Source organism: Culex pipiens, chromosome 3, assembly GCF_016801865.2.
Source record: "Culex pipiens pallens isolate TS chromosome 3, TS_CPP_V2, whole genome shotgun sequence".
In the NCBI taxonomy this organism is placed as follows: Eukaryota; Metazoa; Arthropoda; class Insecta; order Diptera; family Culicidae; genus Culex; species Culex pipiens.
This window is the reverse complement of record NC_068939.1, coordinates 175,779,900-175,805,646: the sequence shown is the minus strand read 5'-3', so window position 1 is coordinate 175,805,646 and position 25,747 is coordinate 175,779,900. Positions and strand designations below refer to the sequence as shown.

Below are 25,747 nucleotides of genomic sequence, written 5' to 3'. Positions count from 1 at the left end.
GCGAAACTTGAGTCGCGAAGGGGTGTCTGCTGCTGCCTTTGCTACTTATTCTTTATGTTTGTGCTGGCATCTGCTTCCCACCGTTGTCGCAGCGGTCGTCGTGTCGTGTAAATGCAAGCAAATTCGGAACTTATATCTGGGCGTGCCAAGACAGCGTAAGTTGCGTGAGTCGTGTTGTCAGTATCGTTGCAGCATCCGAAACGTGAAGAATTCCAACGAAAGAGAGTGTGACGGTTCGTACGACGAAGGTGGAAAATGGCGGTGGCCACAGCGCCAAGACGGTCGTAAACAGAACAGAACTAGTAGGCCGTGAAAAGGTGTTGGCGAAGGAAACGCAGCAAAGAACTTCAAGTGCCGTTTCCAGCAGGAATATCAAGCAAACACAGTTGTGCAATCCAAAGGAAACCATCCAAGCAATCGACGACGACAGAACGTAGAGAATTCAATTAGTGAATCACAATCGCAATCGTAGTAGACCCGACCAGAGGGGTGAGGTAACCATGGCGCGACGGCAAAAGGGTACCTCATCAGCTCCATCAACACCTACTGGTGAGGGTGCGTGTATCGTAGTGTGCGTCCATTGAGCTATCCAAAGAAAGTTGTTTACCCTCGGACATTCGGACATTCTAGCGCAGAAGAGAGGTCATAGTTCTCTTAATTGCCTCCAATAAACGCGCTCACTCCATTGTCAGCGCCTACTGCGCTCTACTTTTCTGAATGGTTTGTGTGGAGGAGGACAGGAAGATTGCAGCGTCGGTGAGCAGGTCATCGAGTTGCGGACGACACGAATTAATTGCCCGACGTCGTGTCGATCGTTCTATATGACTTTGAAATGTTTTCCGCGCCAGGTCATCGGCGAAAACGGGACGGACAGACAGTCGGACGAGTTGCGGTTAAGGCAGGAGTGCAAGTGTTTTCAAAACACACGTTGATTTCAGGGAGCTGATAGCGTGGACTTTGGGTGCGCTCGTGCGGCCTACCTACCTATAGTCTCCGTAATGGGTTGCAGGTCAAATTGAGTACAGGGGCCTTCGTTCTATTAAACTGTAAGCACATTTGCAAAGCAAAGTGTAAGTGAAGAACAGTTCCGTTGAATTATTCATGAGTGAAATTTTATGCCTATTGATTGTGTATTCTAGGCGTTGGCTAGAAAAAGAATGGACTAAACGGGAGGGTTATGAAAGTAACGCTTGTAGAATGTAAACCATACGAAAAATCCATCAGGCCGATGCAAAAGCAAGAATTTCCACATTTCAATGTTTTTTTAAATGCATTATACACCCGTTGATTTACAAAATTGCGGAATTCTCTGATTAGCTTGCAATACGTCGTAAAAGCCTACACGACTTTCGACACTTGTCTGATTTTTTTGCTGAAACAAATCAAATTTTTATTGTTTCTCAGTAAAGAGCATTTAGAGGACGCATTTTTGAATTTGATAATTCGTAAATTGATCGAGAACCGATCGAAAAACGGCTTGTTTACAACTAACGCTTAGGCTCTTGTACATCAAAAATTCAATAAATATAAAATATGTTTTGAATAAACCCGAACATGCTAAAAATGATTCTAAATGCAGAGGAGTGCACTTTAAATTGATTTCAGCTGATTGCACTTGAATTTAAATTAAAAGTTTTATGTTGCCTCCCGATTTTTGTGCCCATTTTTGAGCTGTTTACCCTTTTCACTGTATTCTCCTTTTTTTTGGGGTAGAAATACAATCAATCTTTGCTATTTTTTAATCATCCATTTATTGTTTTAAACAAGTTTCAGGCTGGTCACTCAAGTCGAGAAATCGGGAAAGTCGGGAAACAATATTTGTAATATTTTGTACAATTTACAAATTAAAATTAAAAAAAAATATAAAAACTGAAATAACAAGCCCTGATTTCAACATTTCAGTGCAAAAAATTGATTCAAAGTGCATTGTACACCTGTCCAGTTGTTTTGGAATAATAAGTTTCCAAATATCTAAGAAGGATTTTTTTGACCCGAATATTAACTTTTTGCGGTCCTGTACACTGGAATTTCACAAAATTTCAAAATATTTTCAATCGATCTCAACCATGCTTCATATGTTTTAAACGCAGAAAAAAAGCATTTCAAAATGTTTTCAGTCGAATAGACTTCAATTTTCATAAAAATATGAAGTTTTTTGACGACACTTCTTTACTTTCTGATTTTTTGAGCCTCTTTTGAAGGGGATGACATAAACTGTCTCTTCAAATATTTCACATAAAATAAGTGGTAAAACATCAAATCTTCGCAAACCTGATTATTTCATTAAAAAAATTAAAGCAGATAAATCAAAATAGATTCAAGAATTTAACATAAAAATTTACATAATTTAGCTTTAAACATTTTTCAAGCGAATTCTTAGACATTTTTCTTAATTTTTCGAAAGAATAAAAGCAGCAATAATGTTTTAAGCGTTCTTTGATTAATATTAAAATAAAATCAAAAATAATATTTTACACTCAGTTTTCTTTAACTTTTTGTCCTATATGTTTGCCAACGTTAAAAATAAATATTGAAATTATAAATATTGTTAAGCTTTCGGTTATTTTTCTAAGACTAATTGTTTATGTTTCTACTCTTAAACTAAATAATAAGTGCTTCCATTTTTGTTTTTTTGGGAACTTGTTCTCAAGTTTCTGTTTTTATGAAAATTGTCAATAGTTTGTTTTTTTAAATTCATTTAGATTTTTTATTTGTTGATATTGACTTTTTATTAAGAGTTTTTTGCTTGAAATCATTCTTCAGATAAGAAATGTATTTTATTTAAGTTTCTGGAAAAGTCAAGAATTAGAAAATGGGATTTGAGTGGTCACCCTGTAAGATTGATTTTTGAAAGAGTTTAATTTCTTACCAACATGGAATGCTTTTTTAATGCATTACACTGCCGTTCTACGCATAATTGTCCCATGTTCAAAAAAGTGCAACTGAGAAAAACGCGATTGATATTTTTCGACCGATTTTTGTGTTTCTACGCATAATTGTCCCGTGGGTTCCTATTCGCCCTATGTGTCCCTAAACGCCCCAGTTAGCAGTTTATCACACTTATTTGTGATTCTCTTGCTATACAATAGGTAAACAAGACATAATGCTTAGTAAAACTAATGATTCCGTGTAAGAAAATACTTGGTGGGACAATTATGCGTAGAAGTTTAGCGATGGGACAAACAGACTTGGTGTTGTTTTCAATGATTTTCTGAACAAAGTACCAGATTTTATGTGTTTTTCTTAAAGTACACATCAAACTAAACTTAAAAATGTCATAAAGTCAAAATCGTCCAAAACTGACATGGGACAATTATGCGTAGAACGGCAGTACAGCACATTAAAAAAGTTAAAATAAATGAAACAATACAGGAAACTTGATTTCCCGTGATCAAACATTAGGTCTATTCCCGTACCTGCAGAATTGCAGAATTTCTGCAACTTCTGCAGAATTCTGCAGCCAGCATAAGTCACTTTTTAGCAGCACGTTCCCGTACTTTTCAGCTCGCTCTCTTCATCTCTCTCTTTTGCAGAAGTTCTGCAAGGAGAGAAGCCACAAAACTTTTGCCTGGGTAGCGCGTTCCAGTACTTTTTCTGCAATATTGTACACAGTTGAGTGGATTTACTCAAATTGGGTATTAAAGTTTTTTTTTTATTATTTAAAAAAGGGATTGACAAAAATTGTAATTTGTAATTGAAAGAAGTTTACCTCTAGAACGGTGACTTATTTTTTGTGCAACTCAACATTTTATTTAAAAGATGCTTATGATTAGGTAGACATTTAACATTACAAACAATTCAATTTTTTTACATCAGGTAAAAAATAGAAATGAGAGTGGCAAAAATGACAAACAAAGGTTTAATATAGAAGAGATCATAAATACATGTTTTGATAGCAGAGCATTTGAAGGTTTTTTTTTTTTAATTCAGGACATAACATAACAAAATTATGGATGTCACATGGAAGAACAACGGTGACGCAGCAAAATTGAAAAATATTAGAAAGTTATTGAATCACAAACTCAAAAATATGGAAACACATAGATTACGAAATCATAACTAAAAACTAATATTTTTAAATTGAGTAACTAAAAAAAAATCAGGTACTTGAGAAATTTAAAATGCAAATATTTATAGAAAAATAAAAAAAAACACAAATTCAACGCTTCAAAAATTCAAATAATAAAAAATTAAGTAATTCAAAATGTTTGAAGTTTAAATAATCTTAATATAAAAACTCAAAATAAAAAAATTAAGGTTGAAAAATACAAAAGGTCAGACCTCAAAAATTCAAATATTTTGAATTAGAAATAAAAAAAAAAATCAGAAGTTTGAACTTCAAAAACTCAAAATCCACAGTTAAAAATTTCAAAGAAATTATAATTTGAAAAACGTAAAATTTAAAAAAAATTGTGAATAAAAAAAATATTATGATTGAGTTTCAATTATAAAAAATAGAAACAGTTTGTACTCTATTATTCGACGGCCTCTTCAAAATTTCTAATCTCTAAATCCTCTAAATATGCGTTTCTAACCTAGAATATGACTCCAAAATATGTGTATTTTTTATGATTTAAGATGGCGGCATTTAAGAATTTAAGAATTGTGGTGTAGAGTATACCGTATAATTTTTAATAAAATTTATATCAATTTTAAATAATATAAAATATGATGTGTAAACAACGTAACTCATTTTCCAGCAATAATTTTATGGTCATCAATTGTATAATCAATTATATTGATTATTTGTTTGGAATAGTCTTATACCTTTTTTATGATTCCTTCATTGAAAGTTCAACAAAATACTTTTAATATTTTGGTTCATATAAGACAAATTAGTAGCACCGTCACAGGTACAATTTATAATTTGCCAATTAAATTTACCTATAATTTTAACACACATATTTAGTCTGTTCAAAAACAACTGAGGATCAGTAATCAATCCTTAAACAAATATTTATTTGAAATTTATTCAACTCAAAAGCAATGTGTCTTTTAATAGTTTTTTAAAAACAATTTATTTTTATGATACAAATTGTTTGATGAGTTAATAGCCGTGCTGTAATACTGGATTAACTTAACAACTTTTGATCAGGTTGCTATACCATTACATTCATGAACTAAGCCTGAAATCGTTAACATAAAATATCGTACTCAATAAAACCAGACATTAAAAAAATACCCCAAAAACCATCAATTCCAAATATACAAACGTCCCTTCAAAAAGACTACTTAAATTTAGTAATAATACAACATCAAATTTATTGCAACTACATAATAATAAAATGCTTGATTTAACCCAACTTGCAAATTTTATGTAAGCGTGTACTCACACCAACTTGCAGTTACTTTTCAACACGAAAGAGAAGAGAGAGCTTGCAGAAAAGTACGGGAACGGTTTTGCTGCAACTTCTACCTCTCTCATTGCAGAAGTTCTGCCTGAGATAAAAGTTACTTTTGCTGCAGAAAAGTACGGGAACGCTCTGCTGCCAATTTCGTGCAGAATTACAGAATTCTGCAGTACGGGAATAGACCTATTGATGAAACATTCAAATCAAAATGTATTAATATTAAACTTATTAATTTTAACTATGTTTTTGCTGAAATCAGAAAAAGTCTGAAATTCTCTGCAACAAATGTTATTAAATTTGATTGACTTTAACTTTTGTCATACTTTGGAACAGGAAATTACATGTTAAATATTTCTTCAAAGTTTATGTCAAAATCGGCTCGAAAAATCGGGCCCTCATTTTTTACAAAAAAACTTAAACATTTTAATGGAGATAGAACTTTTTTCATCTCAAAACAAATTAAATGCATTTCCTTGCGTTAATAATTAAGCATGTTTGGGCTTTTTTAAAAATTAATCCTATTTTTTTTTTGAATTTCAAGTGTACATCACAGCAAAAACTTTTATTCCGCAAAAAAAAAATGTTTCGTAAATGCTTAGATATTTTGATAACTAAAGATTGCAAAACAACTGGACTGGTGTATAATGCATTTTAAAACACTTTTTTTTAACTAACTTTTTTTCTTCCAAATAATGAAACCGTGGCTTTTTCAAATGTATCAAAATTAGCATTATTTTATTCACATTTTGTAAAGTTTATTTCCCTCGATAACTGAAAATTGTTATGATATGTTATTACAAAAAAGCATTCAAATTGCCTATCAATAATTTATCTGATATTAGAGATTACTCCATCAATTTTCAATTATAACACATTTATTATGTTGGAAAAGAACCATTTGGAAACAAAGACATTTTCGATCGGTTCTGAATCAGTTCACTTATACTTGATTCCAAGACTTTTTTTTTATTTTTTTCATATGAATTTCTGTCAATTTTTCACAATCAAAATATAATTTGTAAAAAAGTTTACTTTCGTGTTCTTCAAATTGGTATGGCGGGCCTTTTTTCACGTCAATTTCAAAACGGCCTCATGGGCCACAAAAGTCAGCTTAATTTGGCCACCCCTGACTTTAAAACATTATTTTACGAATATGTTATATTTTGTGTGAATCTTTAATCATCCATGAAATCTGCTTTTTCAAAAAATATTAGGCCAACATTTGATCAAATTTGGTTTGAAAAAATCTAAATGTTTACCAAACACACTAATTCGATCCGATATTTTTCAAGGCACTTTTGAATGAACAGCTGTCAAATTTGTATGGCCACAAGCCGGCAAGGAAGTTATGAGAAATAATAATTTGAAAATGAAGTCTTAAAAAAAAGAGAAAAAATATTTCAAAAACTAAAATGATAAAGTGGCATTTGTCTGGGCACCCTAAATTAACGACATTCTTCCACAAAGCCTATAGTTGTGTACAGTTCGCGTGTGACCCATTTTCACGGTAGGCTCGCTATCACGTGTGTCCGTTTCGGCCAGGCAGGTCAGTTACGTCCTTCCCACAAAGTCCATTGTCCTGTCCGGGGTATATGGTTCAGTGCATTCGTTCTCTATTTATACGGTTATGTAAGGTAGAATTATTGTTTGATGAGTCAACGTGTTCCAATAGAACAGGGCGGTCATCTTTTGTTTTTAAAACAACTGCTGAAAATACATCGTAATTGTTCTATTGTTGGCAGGTTGTAAACTTTTTGCGCTATAGTGAAGATATTCGAAGTGGAGAAAAAAAAATATCTTATCGGCTTCCCAACGGGGAAACACAGAGGTAGAAAAAAGAATGCAGGTGCTAAATGCAATTTGTCGTTCGGAAAAACTTCCCACGCTTCTCACTCGTCAACGTTGATGAAAGTTGCTCCGTTGTTCGGCTTCCAGCAGTAGTGGCCCCGATCAAAATATCGCTCCGCGACGGCCCCCTTGGAACCCAGCGCACAGCAGGCCGCCTCGAATCCAACATTCACGCAAATCGGTTCCAGCAGGCCGTCCAACATGGCCGCCACAAAGCCACTGGTGAAGCTGTCCCCTGCGCCGGAAACGTTCACAATGCGGTCCATCGCGCGACCCCGGTAGAACCGGCACTGAGTTCCAGATCCCAATCCCGGCGATTTGTAGTCACCAGTGTCCGCGCTGAAGAACGGAACCTGTTCCGATGTTCGGCGAATCACCACGACGCCGTACGCGCCCAGCGTAACGATCACGTTGTCTACGTGACGGTTGACGAAGCTTCCTAGGAGGCGAACTTCGTGCAGCAGATCGGTCAGTTCGAAGTCTTCGACCTGGGTCGCGGCAATCGCACCCTCGTAGCGCAGGTTCCGCGCAATTTCCCGTAGTTCGTACAGGTTCGGGCTGATGAAGCGGATGGCCTTGGCTGCCAAGGTGGAGGCGTTGAAGGGTTTGGCCGCGAAACGCATGTCCGTGGGCTCGAAGAACACTGCAAAGATAGGGGGAAGAAAATAAGGCGCAAATTAAGAACCTTCCCGACTTCATTGCCCTGTCTAACTCGGTGCGAGTCGGTCGTGTTTAGCGAGTCTCTTACACGCGAGTTTTTTGTGCGATTTTTTCGGCGTCTTCGACGGCGATTTCCCGTTCCGGCGGTTGCAGGTGGTGCGGACCACGTTCCGGAAGAAGTGGACACGGCGACGGCCCAGAAGCGGCAGTTCCCCAAGGCAGCTTCCCGAGTTCCCGCTCCCGTGAGGCGGCAGCAGGAGAAGGCGGCGGCAGACGCAAACGAGCGGTGGTCGCAGGAGGCGGCCCCGGAGAGTCGACTGCAGTCGACGGACCAGTTTCCGGCCAGGCCAGGTCGGAGACAACCCCGGTGTTTGTGTGTGGCTGGCAGCAGGCAGCACAACAACAACAACAACAAGCGCGCGCAAACGAGCTTCCCGCGCATCCCGCTGCGGGCGGCAGCCAGTGCGGCCAGTTCGGCGGTGAGTGCAAAAGGCGAGTTTTTTGTTTGCTTTTAGTTTTTTTTTTCTCATAGTTTTTTTTTTTTTCTCCTGTTAGTTTTTTTTTTCTCATTTCTTTGCGTTATTTTAGTCTCATTATTTTTAGTTTTGATTAGTTTTCTTCCGTTTTTCCGCAATCATGGATCCGACCGAGTCGGAACATGAAGAATCTGAATTCGATTCTACCCTTGAGGGTGATGAGGACGTGGAAATGGCGGACTCCGTTTTGGGAGTTCCTTCAAACACCACCAACAGGGACCTCTTCCTGAAGGATAAGGATGCTGGCGGTAAAGGGGGATCCTCGGACGGGTCTAAGACGAAGAAGCGAAAGCGTCCTAAATCAGATCCGAATCCGGTTCCCCCTCAACCACCAATTCCTTCCTTGACTCCAGACCCGATTCCTCCCTTGACTCCAGACCCGGTTCCTCCCTTGACTCCAGAACCGATTCCTCCCAATCCAGATCCAATTCCTCCTAAAACACCGGTGCCGAATCCGGATCCAAATCCCCCTCCGCCCCTGAATCCTCATTCTCAAAAACCGATTCCTCGTCCTCGTCAGTATCAAGAGGGATCGCAAACGGAATGGGTGGTCTTCTTCCGGCCCAAACAGAAGCCGTTAAACTTTGTACAGATCACCAAGGATTTGCAGAAGCACTATCCTGGGGTGGTCGAATGTACCAAGCTGAACAAGAGCAAGCTCCGCGTGATCGTGAACTCCGCGGTGCAAGCTAATCAGATCGTAACTGATCTGCGGTTCTGCATTGAGTACCGTGTTTGGATTCCGGCCCACAAAGTCGAAATCGACGGCGTGGTGACCGATGACAGTCTGTCGCTTGTCGACCTCTCAAGGGCGGTGGGACGCTTCAAGAACCCTAAACTTCCTGCTGTGGAGGTACTCGAGTGTCGGCAACTGGGCAACGTCACCACCGAGGGTGGCCAGAAGAAGTTCATTCCTTCTGCTTCGTTCCGGGTGACTTTTGCAGGGTCAGCTCTGCCGGACTACATTGAGCTGTACAAGCTTCGGCTTCCAGTTCGATTGTACGTTCCGCGAGTGATGAGCTGCGAAAACTGCCAGCAGTTGGGACACACCAAGACCTACTGCAGCAACAAGAGCAAGTGTTCAAAGTGCGCCGGCCCCCACAAGGACGTGGATTGCCAAAAGCAGGCTGAAAAATGCCTGCTTTGTGGCGGGGAACCGCACAAAACTCGGCAGTGCCCAAAGTACAAGGAGCGCGAGGACAAGATGAAGCGATCCTTGAAGGAACGCTCCAAGAAGTCCTTCGCGGAAATCCTTAGTCAGGTGACCCACTCCAATCGCTTCGCTCCTTTGGCGGACGAAGATTCGGGGGATGAAGATTCCGATGTGGAGGTCCTCTTCCAGAGAGACGAGGAAAGTGACTCTTCCGGGCCAAACCCGAAGCGCAACAAGGCTTCCAAGTCCAGAAAAGCCGCTGGCGGCAAGGGTAAGGAAAGTGACTCGTTGAACTTCGAGGAGGATTTTCCTTTCGGTCCGTCAGGTAAGCCCGCTCCGAAGCCGACACCGAAGCCGGCACCGATTCCTCTCAAGCCGCTGAAGCCCGTTCCCAAGCTGCCAAAGATCCCCCTCAAACCGGTTCCTCAACCGAATCCGATCACCGATGCCTTCAAAGGAGTCCTTCCTTTTTCCACAATCGTGGAATGGCTGTGCTCTTTCGTGAGTGAACCGACGCGTTTAATCATAAAGCGGTTTGAGCCTCTCGCTAGACACATCGGGAAACAGCTTGCTACCACGATGCCCCTCTTGTCGTTCATTTCCTTTGATGGGTAATACACCAAAAACGAAAAATGGCATCTCCTTCCTACAATGGAATTGTAGAAGTTTAACCCCCAAGTTAAACGATTTTCAACAATTCGCATTCGAACGGGACTGTGATGTGTTTGCGCTGAGCGAAACGTTTCTTATCGGAGATGAGACGCCAGCTTTCCGGGGGTACAACATCATCACAGAGAGCAGGGCAGGACCAAATAGAGGTGGAGGCGTACTGATTGGGGTCAGGAAATGCCACACCTTTAGAAAGGTCACGCTCCCGAAGCTAGGAGGAATCGAAGCAGTCGCAGTACAGGCCAGGATCAGAGGACTGGACATTTGCATTGTATCCGTCTACGTTCCCCCACAGGTGTCGTTAACTCGACAAAAGTTGTGGGGTATGCTTGAGCTGTTGCAGGCACCGCGACTGGTTCTGGGTGACTTTAATCTTCACAGCACCGAGTGGGGAAGTCACAAAACAGACCCTCAAGCATATCTGATTCATGAACTGTGCGACGACTTCCAGATGACCCTCCTAAATAGGGACAAGCAAGTTACGCGGATTGCAACACCACCAACGCCAACCACGTCCGGCACGAAGGCGAGTGCCATCGACTTGTCGCTCTGTTCCAACAGTCTGGCAGTTCTCTGTGACTGGAACGTGCTTCAAGATCCTCGTGGCAGTGATCACTTGCCGATCGCTATTCTGGTTAGCCATGGCCCACAGCAATCGACAACGGTGGAGATGCCTTACGATCTGACGCGAAATATCGACTGGAAACAGTACGCGGAGGCAGTCTCCATTGGAGTTGAGTTGCGAGATGGGTTGGCACCGCTTGAAGAATATGCGTATCTGGCTAATTTGATCTATGACAGTGCGTTACAAGCTCAGACGAAACCCGTCCCGGGACCGTACATCCGAACGCGCCCTCCACTCCCCTGGTGGGACAAGGAGTGTACGGATCTCTCGGCGGCCAGGTCTGAAGCTTATGTGGACTTCTGCAAGTGTGGAATCCGAGCGAACTTCCAAAAGTACAGAGCTCTTGATCGCAGGTACAGTAATACTCTGAAGCGGAAGAAGCGAATGTACTGGCGGGAGTTCGTTGAAGGACTACCAGCAGATACGTCCATGAGCACTCTGTGGCGCGTTGCGAGGGCCATGCGTAGAGGTTCCGTTCCGAACGAGAGTGTGGAAAAATCGGACAAGTGGATATTGGATTTCGCCAAGAAGGTGTGCCCGGACTCGGTGCCGACACAACCATCATTCGACGTTGTTGATGGGAGCGATGCTAATCCTCCCTTCTCGATGGTAGAGCTCTCCATAGCACTATTGACGGGCAACAACACTGCTCCTGGTCCGGACAAGATCAAGTTCAGCTTGCTGAAGAATCTTCCGGACGTCGCCAAGCAGCGTCTGTTGAAACTGTTCAACACGTTGGTGGAGCAGAACGTAATTCCACACGAATGGCGACAGGTCCGGGTGGTTGCCATTCAAAAGCCCGGTAAGCCGGCGTCCGACCACAACTCGTATCGTCCAATCAGCTTGCTGTCGTGTCTACGCAAGTTGCTGGAGAAGATGATCCTCGACCGCCTCGAACCATGGATGGAACGAGAGCACTTGCTGTCAGACACGCAGTATGGCTTCCGGAGAGGCAAGGGAACAAGCGACTGTCTAGCCTTGCTGGCCACAGGAATCGACATAGCCCGTGGTAAAAAACAGCAAATGGCTTCTGTCTTCCTAGACATCAAGGGTGCATTCGATTCAGTCTCCATCGATGTGTTGGGAGTAAAGCTGCGGCGGAGCGGTCTCAATCCGACGATGTGCAACTTCCTCATCAACCTGTTGTCAGAAAAACACATGCACTTTGTGCAAGGTGATCTGGCAATCACCCGGATAAGTTACATGGGTTTGGCACAAGGCTCACGCCTAAGCCCATCCATGTATAACTTCTACGTCAGCGATATCGACGATTGCTTGACCGGAGACTGCACCCTTATACAGTACGCAGATGACGCAGTGGTTTCAATCGCTGCCAAGAAGGAAGTCGATCTGCTAGAACCCTTGCAAGATACCCTGAACAACTTGGCCCATTGGGCAGTTGGAAAGGGTATTGAATTCTCTCCGGAGAAGACGGAACTGGTCGTTTTTACGGGGAAGCATGAACCGCCGCAGCTCAATCTTTCTCTCTCGGGAAAGACTATCGAGCAGTCGGACCACTTCATGTACATGGGTACCATCTTTGATCAGAAGGGAACATGGGGGAAGCACATTAACTACCTGAAGCAAAAGTGCCTGCAAAGAACTAATTTTCTGCGCAGCGTCTCTGGCAACCGGTGGGGTGCTCATCCTTCTGACCTGCTTCGACTGTACAAGACAACGATACTCTCAGTGCTGGAATATGGCAGTTTCTGCTTCCAAACAGCTGCGAAATCACGCTTGTTGGTTCTCCAGCGGATACAGTACCGAAGTCTTCGCATTGTCTTGGGATGCATGCACTCAACTCACAACATGACCCTCGAGGTCTTGGCGGGAGTATTGCCTCTGCGAACTCGTTACTACGAACTGTCTTACCGGTTCCTGATCCGGTGTGATTACAGGAATAAACTGGTAATTGACAACTTTGAAACGTTGCTGAACCTTCACGTTGAGTCTCGGCGCATGCTTCTATATTATGACTTTATGTCATCGTGGGAGGGGAGCCCGAGCACAACGGTACAGCGCACGCCTCCGTTAACCAGCAGCACCCTGATTGGCTTCGACACGTCCATGAAAGCCGATACTCGCGGTATCCCAAACCATCTTCTGCGGGGAGTTGTACCGTCGATCTTCGCATCAAAGTACAGCCATGTTCCTCCAAACAACAGATTCTTCACCGATGGCTCCAAGCTCGACGGCTGTACGGGCTTCGGTGTTTATCATGAATCTTATCAGCTGTTCTTTAAGCTGAAGGACCCGAGTTCGGTTTATGTCGCAGAGTTAGCCGCGGTTTACTGCGCACTGCGAATCATCGAGACCATGCCACCTGACCACTACTTCATCTTCACCGATAGCTTTAGCTCTGTTGAGGCTATCCGGTCTCTGAAGCCGACCAGGGAGTCTACGTTTTTCCTCACGGAAATACGTAAGACTTTAAACAACCTGGCGGCTCAGTCCTTCAGCATCACGGTGGTATGGGTCCGCGCTCATTGCTCGATTCCGGGTAATGAGAAAGCGGACTTGCTCGCCAAGAAGGGTGCTGAGAGTGGAGACATTTTTGAAAGGCCAATTAGCCTACAAGAATGCTACGGTTTTCCGAGGCAGCGTGCGCTTCTGGATTGGCAAACACAATGGGACGGCGACACCAAAGGACGTTGGATGTATTCCATACGACCTAAGGTGCAAAGAAAAGCCTGGTTCAAGGGAATGGACTTGACGCGTGGATTCATCAGAACGATGTCCCGCCTTATGTCGAACCATTACTCGTCCAAGGCTCATCTGTACCGTATCAACATGAGTGATACGAACCTTTGCGACTGTGGGCAGGGTTATCAGGACATCGACCATCTCGTATGGGCGTGTCCAGATCACCAGGCTCACAGTATTAAGTTGAAAGATACCCTCAGGGCCCGAGGAAGACCACCAGAAATCCCGATGCGAGACGCGTTGTCTCAACTTGACCTTGATGTTCTCTATCCGATCTATCAGTTCCTCTCAGATTCCAAAATATTCATTTAGTTTTCTTTCAGTTAGTTTTCCTTCAGTTAGTTTTCCTTCTGTTAGTATAACTCGCCTTCGCACAAAGCCGTCGTTTCTGGATTGCACCGGAAGCAAAGCAAGAACGCCCCAGCAGCTGGACACCGAGTTGCGGCTGAGGACAAAACGCAAAGGCCAGCAGAGCCAACCAAGACCCCTACACAATCCCCCTTCCCTTCCCACGCCTTGTCTTTAACATCAATCCCTTCCCTACTAACCCCGAGTAGGCCGCGGGTAATCGGCTCCCCTCCCACTAACATTTACACACAAGATCCTCTGTAATTATTAAGCCAAATGTAATTACAAAAGCCGACTCGGTCCTAACCAGGTCCCAGTACCGAAAAGGACCTAATAAAAATAATTTTATGAAAAAAAAAAAAAAAAGGCGCAAATTAAACCTTGACCATTGTCGTTGTGGTATCAGATAAACGTGCTGGTGGGAAACTAGTTGTACTTAGAGATTGTTAGTTTTGCATGTGTCGTTCGCTGCTGATTGGTATGAATCACCAATGTGCATTTTACATTGCTCTTTATGCATCCGTTACTGCTGAGTTTCGATTTTTTTTCACACGTTCATGTCCCTTGAAAATATTTTTGTTTTAGTTATTATAATTTCTGTTAAAAATGCTAAATATTTAGAATTAATGAAACTATTTGCTTCTCAAAGTTTCATTTCGACGCTGTCGTGCTATCTTATCGCACCCGCCATTTCAACGTTCCGAGAAAAACGCGTTTTAATGTTTGACCTTGAATAAACAAAAACTAGAGCACGCAATGTAAACAATAACAAACACGTTTTGTTTGGCTGACCAAACTGTGCATTGTCCCGAAGTTTGGTTGAAGTTGGTTGCTGGAGTCTCGAGTTATAATTACAAATGTTTACGGTAATCTAACTTGTACGTGCGTCAAACGCGTTCTGACCTGAAATCCCTTTGGCCAGTTGTCGCAATTACATCAATTTTCAGGGAGTGACAAGTGACATGATTGAAACTTTTTTATATGTAGAGTGACAACAATGCACGCAGTTTTTCGGATTTCGTTGAATATCTCAGATGTTAAATCTAATTTTGGGGATCTGTGAAGGTCAAAACGCGAGGCATTGTGAGCTTCACAAAATGGCGTTCTTAACTCTACTGGCCCAAAATGAACGTGCGACAAGTTAGCACGACGGCGACGATTTTCAATATTTTGAAAAATTATGTTTTTTTTTGAAAATAAATATTTTCTGTAAACAAATTTGTCCATACTTCTCTGTTTCATTGAATTTGGGGCTCAACAAACCTTGTAAAAAAAAAGTGTATCCTTTTCACTTGAATGACAGTTTACATAAGTTGTGAGAGCAATTCCAGCTCAAATCAGGAATTTTTCTGGTACTTTTGTACTCGACCCTCTCCGATTTCAATGAAACTTTGTAGACATGTTATCCTAGACCTATATAAGCCAGTTTTGTGTATATGGAGCCAATTGTACTCGAAAATAACATTTGAGAAGGGCGTAAGGTATTTAAATAATTTTGTATTTTGCAATTTAAAAATAACTGTATCTCAAAGCCGTTGTGACGTTTCAAAAAGTGGTCAAAGACAAGCTTGTAGGAAATTGGACGAGCTTTCTGAAAAAAATACACTGAAACAAAAATACACGCCAATTATATGAGATTTTTTGATTTTTAAGTCTAAAACTTAAATTTAAAGGTGATGCCACGATTTCTTTTCGTTCAAATTTTTTGAGGAAATAGCCTAAGATGTTACCAAAAGACTGACGAAAAATGCAGGATGGTATGTCTCTCCTAAAAAAATACGAAAATCATTTACTGAAACTGTTTTTTTTCAAATTTTCAAAAACCGGTAGTGGGAATCGATTCCCCAGACAATTTTACATAAAAGTCTCCATATTCACCATTGTCCTATGTCCAATCCTTGGGAAGATACAGCGGCTTTAAAAATTAAAATGTTGAAAAAATGGGTTTTTTGGTGGTTTTTGGCAATTTCTATATGACAGACTTGGTTTTTCAGTTTGGTAAATATTTTTACCGGAAAGCTCGTCCAATTTCCCATAAGTTTGTGTTTGACAGCATTTCAATTGGATGTAGGGGCTTACAGATATAAGCTTAATTACATTACTAATAACTCAAAATAGAATATTTTTTTCAGTGTGGTAGAAACCTGGATAGTAAATTAGCTTACGTAAATATCAAAACGAGTCAAATCAAAAAGCTGACAAAGACAAACTTATGGGAAATTGGACGAGCTTTCCGGTAAAAATATTTACGAGACTTGCCAAAAACCACCAAAAAACCCAATTTTTCAACATTTTTATTTTTAAAGCCGCTGTATCTTCACAAGGATTGGACATAGGACAATGGTCAATATAGAGACTTTTATGTAAAATTGTCTGGGAAATCGATTCCCACTATCGTTTTTTTTAATTTTGAAGTTTAGACCACTTTAAAAAAAAAAAACAGTTTTAGTAAATGATTTTTGTATTTTTTTAGGAGAGACATACCATCCTGCATTTTTCGTCAATCTTTAGGTAACATCTTAGGCTTTTTTCTTAAAAATTTTGAACGAAAAAAAAATCGTCACATCTCCTTTAAATTTAAGTTTTAGACTTAAAAATCAAAAAATCTCATATAATTGGCGTGTATTTTTGTTTCAGTGTATTTTTTTCAGAAAGCTCGTCCAATTTCCTACAAGCTTGTCTTTGACCACTTTTTGATACGTCACAACGGCTTTGAGATACAGTAATTTTTAAATTGAAAAATACAAAAAAATATTTAAATACCTTACGCCTTTTTCAAATGTTATTTTCGAGTACGATTGGCTCCATATACACAAAATGGCTTATATAGGTCTAGGATAACATGTCTACAAAGTTTCATTGAAATCGGAGAGGGTCGGGTACAAAAGTACCAGAAAAAAAAGAGGGATACAGTTTTGATTTTTTTGGTCCTGTTTTTCTCAATCGGCGAGAAATTCCGGGGGAGAATAGGCAATTCTAAGCGTTTTTCAAATGTTTTTTGCATGTTTTTTTGTTAATAGAATAGTTTTATTTATTCATGCAATTTTCTCAAACATTTGTTGAAAATATTAAATGGGGTTTCTTTAATAATTAATTTTGAACGTTCACACTCATTGAACATAAAAAGTAACATTTATGTGAGTTTTTGCACAGTTTTGAGCTTCCAAATTTTGAGAATATATAATAATAATGGATTTTAATTTTTTTTTCTGAATTTTTGCTTTTACCAAACAACAAAAATTTACTTAATTTTTTTTTGAAAAAAATGGCTGAGTTTAAAAAAGAGTAGTTTAGTCGCATAAAAAACCTAATAATAAATGTACTGTATTCAAGCACGAAAAGCTAGGATATGATTAACCCAGAGCAAAATCTAGATTTTTTTACGGGTTTCCCTGCCATATTTTACAGAATTGACCAAATTCTGGTGCAACCATGGGCGTTATAGGGTTAATACAAAAATATTTGATGTAAGTTTTTGCATTGCAGGTAATGAAAAAATGTTTAAAAAACAAGTATTTGTCTCTTGAAAACAAGCCAAGGAAAGAATGGATCGAAAAAGGATGAGAACCAATGCTCTAAAATACGTAAAAATATATAAAGAAAAGTTTACTTTTTGTGTTTTTTTTAATTGTTAATTTCTACACTGTCAAAATAACCCTGCAAAGTTTCAAAAACACGATATTTCTAAACTATTTCCTTTTGTTCCAAATGATAAAATGACCCTTCGGATTTATTGCAGCTTTGAAAAGAACATCAAATATTCCCTAAAATTACATGTTCCAATATTGTTTTCAGTATCAAATCGTTACTAACAATAAATGCCAGATTTTGAAAATATTCTAGCCTTTTATAATATTTTTTTCTCAATTTTGAGTTAGCCATCAAATCTGGCAACCAATGTTACATAAAAGTCCCTATGGCATAAAATTTCCAAATTATCACTATAACACGTATTTTTTCAAACATTCAAAACTGAAAAGGGGTAGTACCGCCTCTCCGTCACGAGAAGTAAAAAAAAATCACCTCGGATTTGTGATCATTAGGGTGGTCCAAATCCGGGAAGTTTTTTTTTTGTAGAGCTGGTCTTAACAGGGCAACATGGTAAAGCTTTAATACCAACTTTGAACCCGTTTTTCGAGTATTCTTAGCCAAATACCGTAATCCAGGGTGACATTGATAAGATTTTAATTTATTTTTGGAATATTTTCCAACTGGTAAGGGTTTTCTCAAGACTATTTTTTAAGCATGTTCTGGGGTAGGCCACACAAGGTTGCACTATTAAAAAAAAAGTTTTTTTAAAAGTGTTTAAAAAAATCGTTGCGTTAAAAATTTGAATTCCGGGGTGAGTTTTTCTTGTTGAAATCAGATTTAATGTGTTCAAATTTTATGTTTACGTCAAATGTAGCATCAATAAGGTTGCTAATATAGTTTTTAAGAAAAAAAAAATGTTTCAAAACACGTAATATATATTATTTATAAACTTATTTTACTTTTACCTAGTGTAAAATTGTCCAAAGAATCCGAAAATGCATTACGTTTTCCGATTTAAAACCATGTTCATTGAGAAAAATCATGACACTTTGAGCATATTAAAATAACGCTATTCATCAACATTTTCTCAGCTATCTAACCTTTTAATTTTTTCAAAAATTTTATGAAAACTTCTTCTAGCAGTACTTTGAACACTTCTGTACCACGGTCAATATGATTCCTTACCATTCCATAAGCATTTAATATCTTATATTCATTTTGCGGAAAATCTCAAACCCATCAAAGTCTTTCGGTATATATTAAATGAGATTTAATCTTTAAAATCAAAACATTTGGGCAATTATAGAATGTTTTAGGTTTTTAATCATTTTTTATATTTTTCAAAAAAACTGTATTTTTTTGTAGCAAAATTGCTAGAGATTCTGCCGCCTTGATTTTTTTTAAAGATACATAACAATTCCCTTCTAAACTATAATTTTCCTTAATGTTGAACAGAATTATAAAAACATCAAATTTGCTTTCAAAATACAAAACTATCCAACGATCGCCTTGATCAAGATATCCCATACGACAGTTTGAATAAAACACAACGATTGTTGAAAACTATTTACGATGTGGGAAAAAAAAGGCTAATTTGCATTTGACCAAACCACACGAGACACCACACATGTGAACAGACAGAGAAGTAACTAGAATCCAACACATTGTGCAGTTACACATTAGAAGCTACGAGGCATATGAATAGTTGAATTGAGGAATGACCTTTCAGCGGATAGACTCGTCACCACAACAATGCAGCGGTTTGGGGTTAGCGGTTTTGGTCTTCAACTTAATTACCGGCAGTACGGGACACAATCGAGAACAATAGTGCCGTACACAGTTCGTGTGCGATATGACCTTTTGGGACGAAATTGTAAATAGTTGTAAAGGTTCATAAAAATGCAGCAAAAAAGTCACCGATTGAGCTTTTTAAAAAAGATGTTTTCCATCATGTTGAAGCTTATGTAATAGATGCGATGCAAGGTTTGTAGAGCAACCTGGGTCATGACCTAACCTGCGCAACGCGTTGTTGCTGTAGCAGTGGGTCGTTACGCGTGAGTTCACACGTGGTGAACATCGTATCGAACATAATGCTAGTTCGCCCCTAACGGTTCGATATCATCCTTTCTATAAAGAACCCATCACATCGATTACCCTCTGTCAGTATCAATTTGCCAACGTATCCTGCAGCAAGACTCGTTCCACTGTAGTTCCGACTACCTGCCGCCAGAACCATGCTGAAGTACCAGAAAAGGTATCGTGAGCTTCGCGTGCCGCCGTTGAATTAGCGTGAAAATGTGCAATTAGAAAAGTTTTCAAGTGTGGTATGATGAAGCAACAAGTTCTGGAGTGCAACTCGATCAAAAAAAAAAAAATCTCTCAAAAAGTATGCGAAACATGTGTCGTCACGCTTGGATGGTTCCCCTATAAAAAGTGTTCCTTTAGGAAATGATAAACTTGTTGCGATGTAGTTCCCCCTTTTCGCGAAAAAACAGGAAGCACAAATAAAACAAGAAGAAACTTTCGCGAACTGTGCCACCGCCACCGCGAACAAACAGTGCCCACCAAATTTGTGAGAACACCAACATAACCTCATTCTTTTCCCCCCTACCCCTCTCTAGTGAAATTCCCATGATGAAGCGTCGCTCGTTGGCCGGAAATTGCGGCGTCGGGGTGTTTGTGATCGCGCTGGTGACGGTGCTGGTGGCGTTCGCGACGCCCAGCTGGCTCGTCAGCGACTACCGCATCACGGGCGCGAAGCTGGACCGGTTGGGCCTGTGGACGCACTGCTTCCGGTCACTGCCGGACGTGAACGACGACTACCAGCGGCGGTTCTTCGTGGGGTGCCGCTGGGTGTACGACCCGTTCACCACCGGCTACGACGAGATCCGGGGCTTCCTGATTCCGCGTGAGTATTTTGTGGGAAAATGAAACGATTGGAAGATTTTTTTTGCTAATTTTAAGGGAACAGTTAAATTTTTATATATCATATTGATACACGCCAGTGTTATTTATATAATCGAAAAAAGACCATAAGCTATGAAATATATTAAAAAATAAATAAATTGAAATTACTAGCTATCAGTTGTTTTGCAAACATTGGTATTAAAAATATCTGCATTGGTGATGTTTTTTTGCAAAAACATAACTTTTTGCGGTATTGTGCATTGCAGATTATCAAAAAATCGAAATATTTTTTAAGTTAATTGGACTTCTAATAAAATTTTAAAGTTTTCGATTTTTTTTAATTGAAAAAGTAGTTATTTAAGGTGACACGGGAAGGCAGCGCTATATTGACACCACGACTCGAGTTATTGGAAACAGCTTTGAGTAAAACGCCGTAACTTAAACAAATTTTGTCTGTTGCACCCATTGAATACAACTACAACGATAACTAGCAATCTGTTGAGTTCAGAAATTGATTTAAGCTGAACAGAAGTTTTCCAAGAATTGGCATCCCGTTTCACCTTGAACAATGTAAGTATAAAAAAAATAAAAATAAATACCGTTTACTCACATTTTCAAAAAATTGAATATGGGTATAAAAAAAAAATGCAAGGTTTTTCACAAAAAAAAAATCAGAATATTCCACATGACAAACGAGAAATGTCACATATATTTTTTTACTTTGTTCGAATTGTTACTGTAGAATTTATTTTTTAAACATCTTAAAGCAGAACTGCTAAATTCTAATAAAAACAAAAATTGAATGAGATATTAATAAAAAAAAAATTAAATTTTAAAATCTACTCTAGTCAAAATTGTCTGCTACGATTTCAGGATTTTCTGTAGTTTTAGTTTTTACTGTAAAATGCTCGAATTTTCACAAAATATCATATTTTTTTGAAAACTCAAATTTTCAAAAATTGAAAGAAATGTTTAAAGGTAAAGGTTATTTTAAATTTGAATTTTAGTATTAAAAACACCACGGTATTTTTTAAACTTGAAAATTGCATACTAACGTTTTAAAACAAGTGATTTTTATTTTTAAAAAAAATCAGCATCGTTTCATACCCATATCAAACGACACCAAATTTTGTAAATTTTTTGATCTTACGATGAAATACTTTAAATTTCTCAAAATAACGTTTTTAAGTCGAATATGGGTAATTTTTTGAATAGATTTTAATAAATTTAACAAATACTCAAATTTGCTCAAAATACTCAATTTTGTGAAAATACAAATATTAACATAAAAGAATAAATTTTGTGTAAATTTTAACTGTGTTTGTTTATTTATATTAATGCAAGTTACGGAATTTCTAGTAATTTAAAAAAAGTAAAGCGTGAAAATTTGACTTTTTGCACTTAAGAGCGAGTCCACGAACAGGCCATACCCCTTTGTATGGGACGTCGTTTGGACCTCACCAATCTGCCTGAAATTTTCAGAGGTTGTTTGTACATATAAAAATAGCATCTGGCCAAAATATGAGCACTCTAGGTCAACGGGATGTGGGCCAAATCAGGACACAAAGTTTAAAGGTTCAAAAACGTAAAAAATCTTAAAAAGGCTATAACTTTGGCAAAATTCAATTAAATTTCAAAATTCAAAATGCATCTGAAAGGGCTTTGTTGAGTTTGAAAATTATGCTATTTTTTCACTAAAATGCCAATAACTCCCTTTAGATTTAAACAATCGGGATGCTCTACCCTGCATTTTGTTGCATTTTTTGAGCCCTTTCAGATGCATTTTGAATTTTGAAATTTAATTGAATTTTGCCTAAGTTATAGCCTTTTTAAGATTTTTGACGTTCTTGAACCTTTAAACTTTGTGTCCCGATTTGCCCCACATCCCGTTGACCTAGAGTGCTCATATTTTGGCCAGATGCTATTTTTATATGTACAAACAACCCCTGAAAATTTCAGGCAGATTGGTGAGGGCGATGCGAGATGGGTATGCTTTGCTCGAGGACTCGCTCTTAACAATCTAATGTAGTGAAATATTGAACCACAGTTTTCAACATTAGATACCTTTACAGTCCAGACTCGATTATCCGAAGTTTGATTATCCGAAGGTTTGTATGGGGCTTCGGATAATCTAATCACGAACAAAAAATATTTCTTTTCGTTTTTTTCCTTTTTCTTGTTTGAAACATTAAATTCGAGTTATGCGACCCCATTTTAGTATTTATATATACTACAGTAGTTGTTTGGTAACTGGGCTGAGAACGTAGCCCAGTCACCGAATGTTGCTCGTTAACTGGGCTGAACAAAAAATAACGAGGGGACCACCGATGCATAATATTTTCCAGATGAAATATAAAAATAAAAGTTGCTCAAATTTATTTACAATGCTTACTTTTCATATTTCTTTAATTTTAACTTGAAATTAAACAAAAGTTTGAAAAAAGTTTTTAATGATTGAATATAATTTTTGAATCCATTAACCCCTCGATCATTTTGATTTGTTTTGGTTTTTTGACGTTTGCCTGCTTTTTAACTGGGCTACGGCCCAGTTATCGAGCGCCCAGTTAAAAAGCAGCCCAGTTAAACAACGCCCAGTTACCGAACAACTACTGTATATATTTTTTTTTCTTGATTCGATTATCCGAAGTTATTTAAAAATATCCCATATTTTAAATCATGAAAATAGAATTGTTTAAAAACGCTAAAATCTAGTAAAATTCTTTATTAAATTTTGTGTAGCTTCACTATTTTTTTTAAATAATAATAACAGTGTTATACTTAAATTTTCATAAAATATAGTTTTTTCAATACCTTAATTTTCATAAAATTAAATTGCAATTCAAATGACACAAATGTTTGTATTGATGTTCATGAAATCAGAGTTTTTAGTGAAAAAAATATATATAATTTTCCCTTAACACGCATTTTTTTAACACTCGTATTTTCGAAATTTGCAACATACGCAATCCTTCAACAAAACTGGAAATGAATTATATTTATATTTGGTTCAAACTTTGTGAGGTGGGAAAAAGCCATTTTATGTCATTGGCTCACCCATACAAGAGTCCATAAAATCTATAACTTTTGAAGGAAATTACTTATCGATTTGGTGTCTTCGGCAAAGTTGTAGGTTCACTATTCAGAAAAAATAGATACACGGAAAATATTGAGTCGATTAATATTTTTATTTTCACAAGAAAAAAATCCCAAAATCGGTATTTTTAATTTTTTTGAATTTTTTTGATATTTAATAAAGACAAATAACCGCAACTTTTGAGCCATTTTTATGATTTTCAAAAAATGTGTTTTTTGGAAAATATATAAATTTTATTAAGCAATATTTTTTACTTCTGTTTTCAATGTAAAATTCAATTTGCAATCGAAAAGAGCTTCACAGATTTTTTATAAAGATGATCGTTTTCTAGATTATAATTTTGACCGAAAAAATCCCGTTTTTCGATTTTTTGAAATATGCATGCAATTTAAAATATTTTTTTCGATTTTCGATCCATTCAGAAAATTTCGAATAAAATTGCCTAAGAGACATTAAAGATAGGACCTTTGGTTGCAGAAATAAGGCGAATAAAAGAAACAAGAAATTTTATTTTTTCAAGTCTCATCCAAACATCCAAACTAATGGTCCAATTTTCAATGTTGAAAAATGAAAATTTGCGAAATTTTATGATCTTTTCGAAAAAAACATTTTGATTTTTTTTTAATCAAGACAAACATTTTATATGGGCGTAACATTGAATGTTTATTCTTTGTGTTATAGCAAGTTCTAACTATTTCAAACAAACCTTTCCTCAAACAGTTTTAGCTTCCAAACTTTGTGAATGAAGCCCATTCAACAGCTTGTTACATCTCGCTATATATGCATAGAGTTTCGCGTGTCGGAACTCGGTGTGCTTAGCCTAATCTGTTGTGTACATTTCACGTCACGTCACCATCACCGCCGCGTACAACTCCCTCAACCTACCACAACAGGAAGAGCTTTCAGCTGACACTGACATGCATTCATGTTTTTTTCTTAAATAAAAAAAACGCTCACATTTTTTGACAAACTGATTCCGTGCCGGTCACGGAATAATGGCGGTTCCCGTGACCAATTTTACGAGCCAACGCCTTTCGTGTGATGGCCACTTTTCTAATGTATGGTTTCGTTTGTGCTCGTTTCGTTACAGCTTTTATGGTCGCGACCCAGTTCTTCTTCACGCTGTGTGCCATCGCGGTCATTCTGGCGATGATCATGGTGCTGTTCTTCTTCCTGTGCGCCGGCCCGGACCAGAAGTTCTTCGTCAAGCTGATTAGGGTAAGATGTTTTGGGATGTTTTTTGAAATTTCAAGATTTATTAAACTAAATTGATTTTATTTTCAGGCCATCGGATTCCTGAACATGGGCGCCTGCATCAGCGGAGCCATCGGCGTAATTGTGTTTGCCGTGTTTGGCAACAAGGACAAGTGGATGCCGGAACATGCCAACAACTGGTTCGGCTGGTCGTTCATACTGGCCTGCATCGGAGTGGTGGCCTGCGGGATTGCTTCGTCGTTGTTTTTCACCGAAACGCACGTGCAAGCTCGCAAGCGGAGACAGCTCAAAGAGTCCCAGACTCGCTTCCAGATCGACAGCGAAACCAAGGCTTAAGGGCCAGCCTAGCTCATCGAAGATATACGCGCACACTTTTTTAATATAGCGGAAATCGAAAAGTACAATCTCAAAAAATGCCTTTTACGATGATCAGACAAATCTTTACATCAAATATGAAATTTTTATCGAAGCAACAAATCAAAATTGTTTCTTGAGCTAGAACAATCGTACTAAACTAATCGTAACACGAATCCGTCCGTTTTACTCTAGAATCTCTAAGTTGACTTATTTTTTACGACATTTTAAACGGTTCCATTACCCCTTTTGAATGTAAATAGAATGTAAGCTTTTCGCCCAGCAAAAAAAAAATAATATCGAAAACATTCCACTAAAATAACCCTTTTCTTTTTAAACTCTAGAATGCCAAATTAGACCAGTTATAGAGGTGTTAATTAAAAGTCACTCAAAAAGAAAAAAAAAGTTCGTTTACTTAACGCACCCACAAAACGTGCTGCTAGAAACCAATCGTTTGAGTGTTTTTGCATTCCATTTTGTTTTAATTTACAATTTATTACTTTTTTGTTTCTTTTATTTTACCCCAAAACCGAACTTCTTCCTCGAAGGAGTCGAAATACTGCTGCCTTGAATAAGATAATAAGTGGCCTTGCCACCCTTGCGGGAAAGCTGGACAAATGGGGGCGAGCGTTGTAAGTTTCCCGATTGGTGGCGAGGGCACACGAAAGGTAACATTTTAGTCTAGCAATATAGTTAAGGTGAAAACTGTATCGTTAGTTTACACTCGAAGTAATAAAGATTTATTGATAGGAA

The 25,747-nt window shown here is 38.5% G+C and overlaps 2 protein-coding genes across 4 annotated transcripts in view; one reads left to right on the top strand and one right to left on the bottom strand.

The window, feature by feature from the left end:
* Positions 1–93: 93 nt before the first annotated feature.
* On the top strand, positions 94–25,747 carry LOC120424004 (uncharacterized). Of its 3 annotated transcripts, none has more exons than XM_039588014.2 (4): positions 94–233; positions 20,046–20,332; positions 24,516–24,643; positions 24,710–25,747. In XM_039588014.2, the coding sequence occupies exons 2-4, from the start codon at positions 20,056–20,058 to the stop codon at positions 24,974–24,976; spliced, it is 672 nt and encodes a 223-aa protein (XP_039443948.1). In that variant the 5' UTR covers positions 94–233; positions 20,046–20,055; the 3' UTR covers positions 24,977–25,747. The 3 variants fall into 3 exon arrangements, with proteins under 3 accessions (XP_039443948.1, XP_052565547.1, XP_052565546.1); XM_052709587.1 differs by lacking the exon at positions 94–233 and adding an exon at positions 258–549; XM_052709586.1 differs by lacking the exon at positions 94–233 and adding an exon at positions 19,644–19,678.
* Positions 7,066–25,747, bottom strand: part of LOC128093409 (pseudouridine kinase-like) — a 33,117-nt gene continuing 14,435 nt past the window's right edge. Inside the window, exon 5 of the mRNA XM_052710017.1 lies at positions 7,066–7,842. Within this exon, the coding sequence (XP_052565977.1) occupies positions 7,241–7,842 (602 nt within the window). The 3' untranslated portion in view covers positions 7,066–7,240. The remainder of the gene's footprint in view (positions 7,843–25,747) is intronic.